Genomic DNA, 12,227 nt, shown 5'->3' on the forward strand with positions numbered 1-12,227 from the left:
AAAAAAAAAAAAAAAAAAAAAAAAGAAAAAAAAAAAGAACACCTTCCTAGCCCAGGTTAAAGATGCCCAAGATGTGAGCACACATTCCATGTCCTCTGGAAATTCACACCTGCTCCCATTCCACCCTTGAGCAACCCTTCATTCTTATTTCTATCATCACAGACTGATTCCATCTTCTCTAATTTTTTTTATAAGTGGAACCATACAGCATGTACTCTTTTCTGTCTGGTTTCTTTTCACTAAGTTTAACTGCCCATTCATGTTGTATATATCAAGAGTTCATTTCAACTGACCTTGTCAGATACAAAAGACTTTGTTATATAGGTCTTGCTTTATCTTGGTCTTAACCATCCAGCAGAAAAGTATAAAAATGAAGTATAAAAAATAAAGCTGTATTAATATCCTGAGCTGTAAAAGGCTCAAGTCAGCAACTTCTGACATTGCCAGTCCTATGGATAATTCACTATTATTATGGACTACTGGACTATATTGGAATATTTTGCTGAATTCACCCACCTACAATATTTAAATGACAATGGAATACCCTTCTCTGACAAAACTAAACAAAAAAAGGGGATACAAATGAACGACCATTTTCTATCTGTATATTCAAAATAGGACAGAGATACAGTCACTATCTCTTAATTCAATGAATAGAAAGATTTGTTCTAACAGTGTTTGTGGACAGGATATAATGTTTGCATCCTGTACTATGAATAATCACTAAGAAGATAACAACATGTAATGTATTAATTATTGAAACTGTCCTACTAAATCTGTTTTCAAATGGTTTCATTGCTATTTGTTTCTCAATAAAATTATTTTTTTTAAAGACTATGATATTTGGAGAAAATTTTCTAAAATTATATACCGACCTACTTTCTGTCACTCCAAAAGTGAATTTATATAATTATATTCACGTGAGTATATATGCAATCTGTTGTATATCAGTAAGTCACAAGTAAATCTATTTATAGTGTATTATTCCAAATGCTAAAAATACTTTTTGCCATGCCAATAAAAAGAGTGATCAGTTTTAAAAAAAAAAAAAAGTTTGTTTCTTTTCATAGCTGAGTACTATTCCACTATGTAAATGGAATGTGACAACTGTATCTCCTAGCACTGAGGCACTCCCTAGAAGCACAGAAGTTACTGTCTCTGAGTTCTTTTTCTGTCACTTACAAATCTGCTAGGGTTTCTGTTTCTCCTGCCTCCGCCAGTATTTTTTCTAAAAGAGTGTAAGGTGGAGTGGAGCGAGGTGGGGTGGGGTGGGGCGGAGTGCAGTAGCAGGGTTCACAAGCTTGCCCAATATGTTGAATAGGAAGTGTGACCATATGGGGTAAACTTAATTGGTCTCTGACATCAGAATAGCACAAACACACACACACACACACACACACACACACACACACACAGAGAAGACCTAGAAGAGACAGTTTATCTTCACAAGCCTGACAGCTGTGGTCTTTCACTGAATAGCAAAGATTAATTTCTCAGATTGAGAACTGTTCTTTACCTTGTAAGATACATGAGTGGGTTAAATAAAATTTACAGGCCACTGTTTTGGATTAGGCTCCCACACAGGGCCTCAAAAGACCAGGCAAAAAGTCCTCGTGGCATCACTCCTGCCAATGCTCCTTGTCACTAAACTGAAACTAAGCTGTTGGTCTAACCTCCAAAGAAACCGAGAGCAATAAGGTCACAGCCAAATTTCTCAAACTACTCATTGCAATTGACATTATTATGTAGTTCCCTCTGCCTTAATTCTTCCACAGAAAGTTAACTTGAATTAACTTCATGTTGACCGATCAGCTGTTTTTCTACCCTTCTGCCTCCCTATCCTTCCCTTACAAGGAAAGTAACTGTAAAATGACCAGCCTACTCTGTGTTCTCTGTTTCTGCTTTCATCAGCCTTTCTCTGTCTTAAAACCAACCTCTTTCGCTTAGCTCATCAGAAAAATCAACTCTGTTTTTCTGGAATGAAGTGTTGCCCAGTTCTAAAATCAAAAATCAAGCTAATTAAGATACTTAAACTGAACCATCCTTATTTTGTGCTTTCACAAGAATAAGCATCCAAACATTAGTGATCTGACCTCATTAATGTCTAACTGTTTCAGATTTAATGGCTACAAGCCAGCTTCCACTTTCAAAGTTTAGATAAGTTGTCATGTGGAAATGCTGGGGAAAGGAATCTATCAAGGATCATCAAACAGAAGCAGAGAAAAGAACAGATAACATCAGATTTTATTCCAAGGATGACCATGCCATATGAGGAAAAATCTACAAAGATTATCTGTTCAACTAGGGGTTTTAAAAAAAAAGGTAAGTCTCGCTGGCTACTACTTAAGTAAAAAGTTACATCCATGATAAACATGCAAAAAAAAAAAAGTGCTTAAAAATCTGAAAGAAATAAAAAGAATAACCAGGAAGCCTAAAAAGGCTTTCCTGGGCTGGGTTTGGAAGAGGTTGTAGGAGATACAGCTAAGAGAAAAGGAGCAAGGCAGAAAAGCAGCAGGTGGCAAGGCCCTGTGGTCAGGGAGTTTTAGAGAGGCAGATGGTAGCCGGTGTGACTGGAAGCCCAGACTGAGGAAAAATGAAATGAGAAAGGGGTGAGGAAGGACAGGGGCCAGACATGGAGGGTTCTGGCCTGTATCCTGAGAGTAGCAAAAAGTAACAAAGGGTTTCAAGCACATGAAGGGACAGGATCAGCCTTGGGCTGCTCCAGACCTGCTGAGGGTGCCCCCTTCAGACAGTGGTATGCAGAGACATTCTTGCACTACACATGGATGGAGCAAGTCCACTCACAATTCTAGGCCTGAGGCTGAAGAACAGTGAGGACTTCTAAAGAAAAAACATATCCAAAACCAAAAGGGACAGAATACAGGCAGAAAGAGTGGAGTAAAACCATGTTAAGCAAAATAAAAACAAATCAAAAACCCCCCACTTTCTATGTTAAGTCTGGCTCCAGCTCCTTGGAGTGCTTTGTACAAATGTGTATGCAAACACTGCCTGCGACTCCCCACACAAACCTACAGAACACGATTTCCAGAGAGCCAGTCCTTCTAGATCCACTATCTCAAAGTGGAGGCACCAGAGTGACATGGTAAGGAGCACACAACTTCAGGAGAACAGTCTGATGCCACTGTGACAGGCTTAGCACTACTCTGCCACTCAGCTCATCACTCTGACCCCAAGTCCCAGCTTTCTAAAGGGAGAAAAACTGGTCAAATATGGTAATGTGGGGTTAAGAAAAAACTGTAGAAAATTATAAAAGATAATATAATTATAAGGAATTATTATCAGGAAAATGAATTACAGCAATACAGTCCTAAGATAGCACCCATGACCATCAGAGTCACTCCCAAAAAGCTGCTCTGTGCTAACTTATAAAAAGCTCCTACACTGGGCCAGCCTGATAGCACAGTGGACAAAGCGCCTGCTTAGGCAGAGTGCAGCAGCCAGGGTTCCATCCCCAGCACGCCTTGCCAGCCCCACCCATGGAACATGTGGAGATGGCAATTGAGACTGGGCACGATGGTGTGGCCTATAATCCTTGGGAGGCTGAAAAGAGGAGAATCACTATGAGTCCATTTATATAGTGAGACCCTGTAGACCCTGTACTAATACAGGAAAGAAAAAAAAAAAAAAAAAAAAAAAAAAGCTCCTACACCACAATGAGGTGTTCACAAGGATCTCTCCAAGTCTTAGGAGTCCGACACACTACCAGAACAGTTTCGGCACTTTTCTTTGACGTAAGATACAGCAAAAGTAAAGAAGATATAAGAGAGTTCTTCATTAGAGATTTGGGAAAGTGAAAAAAGTCCCAAAACAGACTACAGGAGAGAATAATTAAGTGAAGCTGATTTCTAGAAAGACTAAGAGTTAGAAAAGGACTTGACTCCCTCTGAGGAAAACAGGACTGTCTTGATGTCCATTTCACGAAAACCAGGGATTCTTAATAACACAGATCTATGATATTCTTTCTAAGTCTGCAGTTTCACTATGTTATATTTTAACATGCCTGTTTCCTGAGATTATTTATATGCTAACACACTCCTGCCAAGAAACAATAAAAGGGCTTTGTTATTGCTTACACATGGGGAAGGAACAGAGATGCTGATAATCTTCTCTATTGTGGCTGAAATAAAAAGCAAGCCAGGAAGAAAAACTGGAAATGGAAGAAGACAAAGGGCGTGGCGTGGCCAAGCAGCTACAGGAACCACAGCAGCACCTAACATCACTTACAGGGAAGGCCGGGGATCAAAGCCAGCGCTCTCTACCTTGACACACTTAACAGCGCACATACACAAACCCAACGTGTTGCACAAAAATGTATTACAGAGAGGGCCAAAGGTAGAGTGTTTATAGGGTAGTAATTCAGCAACTGGTAGGTAAAACTGAAAAATTATTTAAAGACATAACCAGAGAAATCATTCAAAATGTTGTCCAGATATTCAAAGATATGAAAAGCATAAGGCCCAGAGGTATGGCTCAATGACTTGAGTGTTTGCCCAGCAGGCACAAGGTCCTGAGTTCAATCACCAGAACACTTAAGAAAATAGAAAAATATAAATATCCTTATTTTAAAAACATTTAAACATCCATAGGTGGAGACAATAAAAAGAGTGAAAAGAGAGGTAAACTTCAAAATGATAAATAGTAAGAATTTTCCAGAGATACTGAAAGAGACAAAACCTCATAGCCAAAACACCAAAAATTTCTAAGCAATAAATTTAAAAATTTCAAGCCTAGGACAGTCATTGAAATGTGGACTACTAAAGGATTGGAGGAGGAAGGCAGCAAAAAAGGCAGAAAGAAAACATAGATCACTTCCACAGGAAATACATTTGCCTGCTGAGAGTAGAGACTGTCTAGTAGGACACAAATTGGTAGCTCTGTGCAAGAAAAGAATTTTAAAGAACCGAAGGAGCTGCCTTACAGCAGGGAGAACAGGGAGACCGACATGGCCTGTCTCATCCAAGGATGGCCACAGAAATCTTCCATCCCTCATGCTCTTCAGACAAGAAGACTCTGATATTCCCCTCAGGGAGAGACAAAGTCTATGTTCGGTCCCAATGGAACTGCATGAGCTTTTGTGATCATTTCAACCAACAAACGGGTCAAAAGAAAGGCTTATGACTTCTGAGACTGTTATTAAAAAGCAGTACCTGCTTTTAGTACCAGAACATTCACTACTGAAACCCCTGAGTACCCAAAGCCACTCTGCATCAAGATGTTGTAAACTAGCCCTAACTAGCCCAACCATATGGACAAGCCAAGACCATACAGGGAAAGAGGTTGGGAAAGAGAAGAAGGATACCAGGAAAGGGAGAGAGCCATATCTGGCCAGTGCTGAATTGCTTCAGGCCTGCAATGTTCTTGCTTTATCATCTGACTGGAACTCATGAGGAACCCTAAAGTTGTACCGTCCATCGAAATGCTTCAAAATTTCTGACCTACAAAAACCAGGGAATACTACAATGACTACAGAATGTGCTTTTAAAAATAGCTAAGTTTGGGGCCAACTTATTACATGGCAGTAGAGAACTGGAACATCTAAACTGCCAACTGGCAGCTCTCCAGAGACTGCGTGAGAGTGGCATGAGTCAGTTCCACAGAATGAGGTCATCCAAGACTTTTTGGCATCTACAAACAGTTGACATACTTGGTAAACGTTAAGAATCTTCCTTAATTGTAGTTCATACTGTATCTTAAAGCTAAGAATAATTATCTTGTTTTAGACATCTTTAGTGTACAACTCCTGGAATGACTATTTAAAATTAAGAGAATTACAATGACATGTTGGAGGTATTACTGTCTACATGCATTACAACCATTATCTATTAACCAAGCAAATCAAGCATGAAATTTAAAAAATGAACTTACCCCCTTTCCTCCTGACTTTTGGTCAAATGGTACCATGGTGATTTGTTTGGAATCTCGCTGGTATGTACAGTAGTGCTTCACCCAAGAAGTCCCAAAGTGGCCTGCAAGGCAATATTTCCCATTAAGCATCTAGGTACACAGATCCACTGTAAGCTGCACATAAGTAACTGTAGAAACACACAGCTCATAATGATCATTCACCCATACACAGGTTTTAGACACAATATATTCTCCACATCAGCTAGACAGAGACAGACAGAAATCTGACCCCACAAGCTGGAAAGGCAACCAACTCCAGGCTTTCACCCAGAGACCCATGAACACTATTCCCACCAATGCTACATCCAGTAGGTCTTAAGATATAAGGGAAGTAGAAGTTCCTGGGGAAGCTACTTCATATTCCCATCATCAGTCTCCATTTGAGGTTTCCGTTCTTTTCTGACAGGAAAAAGACGGCTGAGGAAAGAACACAGAAAGGCTTCTCCAAGTGCCTGTCGCCACTCTCATCTGAGGCAATGACATCACGCTTCCCACACAGCTGCTTGGAGACTCTGACATCAGGGATTCTGATCTACTTCCAAATCCCTAATTTTTACTTTAGCAGAAGTCAGAAAGTGTCTAAATAGAAGACACCAGAGATGTAGAATAGAAGTTAACTGTAAAAGCCCAAAGGCAGTCTAAGAGTCTTTCTCAAAACCATACTCAGAATTAAGAGAGACCACAGAGTCAAGCTCTAACAAAGTCTCTGATTTTACTCACCGTGTTTAGTAATTATTAATGGTATGGTATTGTCAGGTTTTCAAGGGCACAGATTTAACGCAGAATATGTAATTTACAGGATTTTATAATACTCACCTAAAGGTCAAATGCAGAAGCATGCAAAAGGTGTGACAAACTAGAGATCCAAAGAACCCCGGTGAGGGCCTGGATCTCATGTCCTCCATGAGTCCAGCTGGAGGCCTTGAGCCCACAACAATGTCTCATGCAAGTCTGTATCAAGGATCTGGCTGGAGAGATAGCTCAGCAGCCTAAGGCCTGCCGGACAAGCCCCAGGATCCAGCTTTGAGCCCCAGTACTACATGCCATGCCAGCCCCATGCTGAGCCAACCACTGAAACTGGGCGTGGTGGCACAAGCGTGTAATCCCAGCGCTGAGGAAGCTGAGACAGGAGGATCATTACGAGCCAAAGCTGCATAGAGACACCCTGCACTAAATAAATCAATCTATCTATCAATCTATCTATCTATCTATCTATCTATCTATCTATGTATCTTTTAAAAAAAGAATCTGCACTATCTATCTATCCATCCATCTATCCATCCATCTATCTATCTATCTGTCTATCTTTCTTTCTTTCTTTCTTTCTTTCTTTCTTTCTTTCTTTCTTTCTTTCTTTCTTTCTTTTAAAAAAAGAATCTGCACTGGGAAGTCCCAAGGGCCAGTGGTGGAAACCTGAATGTCTGAGCCAATGGGATGGAGGATCTGAGCCAAGAGGATGAGGGATCTGCACTGAAGCAATTCTCAAGAGAAGGACCAGAGCCGCCCCCAACCCCCGCAAAGAGAACTGCAGCCATCCTCAGCAATAACGAGGATCTGAGCTCTTCCAACAATGAGAACAACTGAGTTACTACCAAGAAGGCCATCGCAAACAAGCTTCTGCAGGAGAATCAATAGCATACCTTAATCTTTCCCTCCAGTTTGCTTGGTATGCTACTGGCAACAATCCCTTCCACACTCTGAACCATGCTGATTCAGTTCAGCTGGGTATTACAGACTGATCATAATTCCACCCATTTGGCAAGACTGCCAATGACAAGCATCTAATTAAGTTTAAAAAGCAACACACAAGGGTGTACGTTGGAGCATCAAGGACAAATGAAAACAGCAACCATCAAAGTATATTCTTGTACTTTAGGGGAAAAGTTTACAAAGATTCCAAAAGTGCTTTATTTTGGACAATATGAGCATCAAGACAAAATATGAACCTGTAAGCTCATATTGACAATATAAAGACAGAAATGTGGACAGATGTCAGACAGGAAGGAAAGGAAGGAGTAAGAGGTGGAAGAACACTTTTACACTACAATGAAAGGCAACTATGAATGTGTTGGGAGTGGTGGGACCAGAAAACCCACTTTGCAACCATCATAATAAAGAACAACTTAGGCCAGGATCATCAACGAGCACTTAATCTATGGAGCACAGACGGTCAAGGAGAAGGGTATTTGGGCGATCTTAAAGTGCCTCCCAGGGCCAGCCAGATCGCTCAGCTGATTTAAGTGCCTGCTTAGGCAGACACAGGCACCAGGGTTTGATTCCTGGTTTGCCATACCGGACCCACCTCTGGGGCACACTGAGACAGTGACTGAGAATGTGTGTGGTGGTGCTTACCTATAATCCCAGCTCTTGGGAGGCTGAAAACAAGAGAATCACTACAAGTCGAATCTGGGTAATGAGACCCTGTAGACTCTGTACTAAATTCATTAAAAAAATAATTAATAAATAAATAAAAATAAAAGTGCCTCCCACAGACTCCTAGTGGGTTACAAAGGGAAAGCAGTGACTGTACAGTAGAAAAACAAGAAAAACACCTTGCCTGGGTGATCAAAATGAATACCACCATCAAGAACAGATGGGGCCCAAAGAAGAGCAGAGAGCTACTTATGTAGGAGTGAACCAGTGATACATAACCCAAATCTAATCATGAGGAAACATCAGACAAATCAATGCAGAGGCAACTTCTATAAGGGAACTGGACCATGTTCTTCCAAATGTCAATAAGAGAGACAAAGGCTGAGAAACTGTCTCAGGACAAAAGTGATGACAATTAACTATGGAGTGAGTCTGTATTAGAGGAAACGAAATGCTTTTTAGGTGCATTACTGGGACAACTAAAAAAACTGAAGTACAGAGTACAGTTTAAATACTGAAAAAAATGTCCTGGGTGTGATTACTTAAAAGAATATCCTTATTCTTAGAAAATACTCACTGAAATAAAGAGCATGGTATGCCAACCTATTTTTTTTTTTCAAATTTTTTCTTTAACATGTTTTTTTTTTTTTTTTTTTTTTGGTGGAACTGGGGATTGAACTCAGGCCCTTGTGCTTGCCAGGGAAGTGCTTATTCCACTGAACCATCTCCCGGCCCCCTAATCATTCTTTTTTTTTTTTTTTTTTCTTTTTCTTTTTGTGGCAGAACCAGGATTGAACTCAGGTCCTTGCGCTTGCCAGGCAAGTGCTTATTCCACTGAGCCATCTCCCTAGTCCCAAGCTGCCAACCTATTCTTGAACATTCTGAAAAGAAGTATGTATAAGAAGGTGATATGCATTTATACACCTATACAGAACAAATACAAAAAATTGTGGGAAATGCTAAACATTGGTGAATTTGGGTAAAGTCATTTATGATATTCTTTCAGTTGAAGAAACTTGAACTTTTCTACTATCAGTAAGTTCAAAACAACAAAAAAAGCTGCATGTTACAGAACCACAAAGTGGTTCCAATGATAATAAACGTGATGTGAAAAGAGCATTTTGGAACAAGGCTGTACAAGGTGAAAGAATCCAATACTGATTTTATACATGTAAGTGAATAATATTAATACATTAAAGAGCCAGCAAGATAGCTCAGCAGACTAAGCACCTGCTAGGCAAGTGCACGGACCAGGGTTCGAGCCTGAGCACCACATGCTGTGCTGGCCCCACCCCAGGTGCCCTGAGCCAGGCTGAGACCAGGTACGGTGGCACATGCCTGTAATACCAGTGCTGGTGAGGCTGAAAACAGAAGGATCACGTGTCCAAGCTGCACAGCGAGACCCTATTCCAAATACACAAAATAATAATAATAAATTAAACATAGTGAACATTAAGCTACACTTTCAGTCCTGAAAATTTGTACTTTCAAGTTGATCTCAAACCTTTTGATGGGAGGTTCCCAGGGGGCAAAAAGGGGATCACTTTGTATTCAGAGAAAGAAATATCCAGAACAGGTTTTTCTCACAAACCTCCACAAGCTCACCCCTGTAAGAATAAGGGACATAAAACATAGCCAATTCCCCAAGCTCACTAGGGCCCCATTTCCATAGGGAACAATGTTAAGCCTAAGCAGCTTTATGGGTGATAGCTAAGTAAAATAATCACTGAAACCAAGTTTCTATTCTATTCCATCAGAACACTTTTAGAAGCAAAGGTATCTGCCTAAGAAGAGGACCCCAAAGAATGCAAAACCAGCCAAAACCTGCCTGGAGGAGACAGAATGACATTTACTACTAAGAAAGCTTGGCAGGAGGCTCTGAGCTACTCATTAGAAAACATTCAATTTCTGGTTTGCACGCATAAATTCAACCTGGAAGTGCTGCCCTTGAGCACAGCTCCATCACAAAGCTTTTCTGTAGCCCTAAGCCATGAACGTGAGTTACCACTAAACATTCTACCTTAGCAGCACCTCCTTCTCTGACATCATTACCACCAGGGCAATGGGTCTTTTTGCTTAGGTGACCTTTGGCTTCTACTTTTCATAAATTTAAATATTGGAATGAAAAAGTTAAAAAGAAAAGGGAAAAAGGCATAAGTCATGTCTCCTCTCAGGTGAAAACAGCACCACCAAATAAAGCCTGCCAAAGAATATGACTGCTGAATAGACAAGATCCAGCATGCAGAACTATCCACTGCGCTAGGATCAGGGCAGCTACTACACTAAGGGGAGAGAATGCTCAAGAGTAGAGTGATGCCAGGGGGTGAACAGCATCCACCAAGCATCAGGGGTTCCCAGGTTCCCAGGGGAATTCTCAGCCACAAGAATATGAAAAAGAAAAGAATATGTCCCTTAGAGGCAGCAAAACTCTGTGGACAACACCTTTCCCATTCAAAACTACAAATGACTTACTCACCCAAGAATGCACGCACAGCAGGCCAAGCACTCCTAAGGACACTTTCCACCCTCCAGACAGGGACTGAGGGCCTGAGCATGTCCCAGCTGCTGCTACACAAAACACTTACGCTTCTCCTGAACATAGAGGTACCCTTCCATGGTGTAAGGGCTGATGGTCTTGTGCTCCAGGGGGTTCTCCTTCATCTTCTTCATCAGGGATTCCACCTCTGACCTGGTGCCTTCGAAGCGGTTTCTGGTCTAGGATGAACAGAGCTTTACTCAAAGCAAAGAAATGTTTGAAACCTCTGTCTAACCTAATAAAATCCTTACATGTAAAACTGGATCAGGAACATTTAACTCTCTAGGAATTGAGTCAATATTCACTTTAAAAAAGCACACTTTGGTCTTAGAATCATAAACCTGCATCACTTTCAAACTCTAGTCATCACCAAAATCACCTACAGAACTTACAAAAATTGCCAATGCCAGGCCTTGCTTCTAGAGATTAATTTAGAACCTTTGGGCCTAAAAAGATGTACTTTAAATAAGCATCCCAGGTGATTCTGACCCAGATGGTCCAAGGGCCTTAACGCCTACAGAACTGGCACATTTACTTCTGCAGCTTCAAGGAGCGATGCTCACTGACAGCTCACAGATGTGCCCCTCCTCAAAGGTGAGCTGCTGCGCTCACAGCCCCCTCCTACCCAGGGCAGCCTAGGCTCCTTTCTGAAAGCCTGCCCAGCCCCTCGCTCTCACATCACTGAGGCACTGGCACCACAGCTCAACCCCTGCCATGCTCCATGCTCACTGTCTCCAAGGGGTCTGGGCTGGAATCACCCCCCCACACACACACACACACACACACAAAGAATAAAGCTATTGCATGCAAATCTCCATTTCAGAGATGGTTTTTGAAAGAAGCCTGCCTAAGCAAAGAGTCATGCTGTCACAGAACAATTTCTGAGACTGCAACTTCCTCTCCTATGGAATGACAGAATCACTCACACTTTAAACACCTACAGGCCATGCAATACAACCCACACAGAAACACCTGGCTCCTCCTTTTACGAGGGCACCCAGAGAAAACATGAAGGCCAACATGGTCCACCATACACTGAAGGTGGTGACTGCAGCTCAGGTAAGCACTGAGCACACCTAAAATGAATCATGCTTATCAAAAGCTCGGGTCTTTAAAACTTGGGAGAGAATGCCTGAAGCGAAGTCCACTGACCTGGACTTCCTGTCACCCTTCCTAAGCACTGGACAAAAGCGCATCCTCCATGCCAAAGGGCAGCGTGTGTCCTCACTCTCATTCTAAGGCCTCCTGTAGCCAGGTGGCCAGATGCATAGAAGTGAGGTTGGGCAATGGGGCGTTGTCCACAGCCAAAAGAAATCCTGACTGGTGAACAGATTTAGAACATAACTAGCAGCAGCACTCCCTAGAACATAAGCAGTGCTTTGAAATAATGAAG

General features: G+C 41.5%; 1 protein-coding gene across 5 annotated transcripts in view; it reads right to left on the reverse strand.

The window, feature by feature from the left end:
• Arhgap26 (Rho GTPase activating protein 26) overlaps positions 1–12,227 on the reverse strand; it is a 466,344-nt gene that overhangs the window by 296,402 nt on the left and 157,715 nt on the right. For all 5 annotated transcript variants that reach the window (XM_023704062.1, XM_023704060.1, XM_023704061.1 and 2 more), the window contains exons 8-9: positions 10,884–11,013; positions 5,887–5,987 (exon numbers count right to left, since the gene is read on the reverse strand). In XM_023704062.1, the coding sequence (XP_023559830.1) occupies positions 5,887–5,987; positions 10,884–11,013 (231 nt within the window). The remainder of the gene's footprint in view (positions 1–5,886; positions 5,988–10,883; positions 11,014–12,227) is intronic.

This window comes from Octodon degus, unplaced genomic scaffold (genome assembly GCF_000260255.1).
Source record: "Octodon degus isolate 3935 unplaced genomic scaffold, OctDeg1.0 scaffold00185, whole genome shotgun sequence".
Classification (NCBI taxonomy): domain Eukaryota; kingdom Metazoa; phylum Chordata; class Mammalia; order Rodentia; family Octodontidae; genus Octodon; species Octodon degus.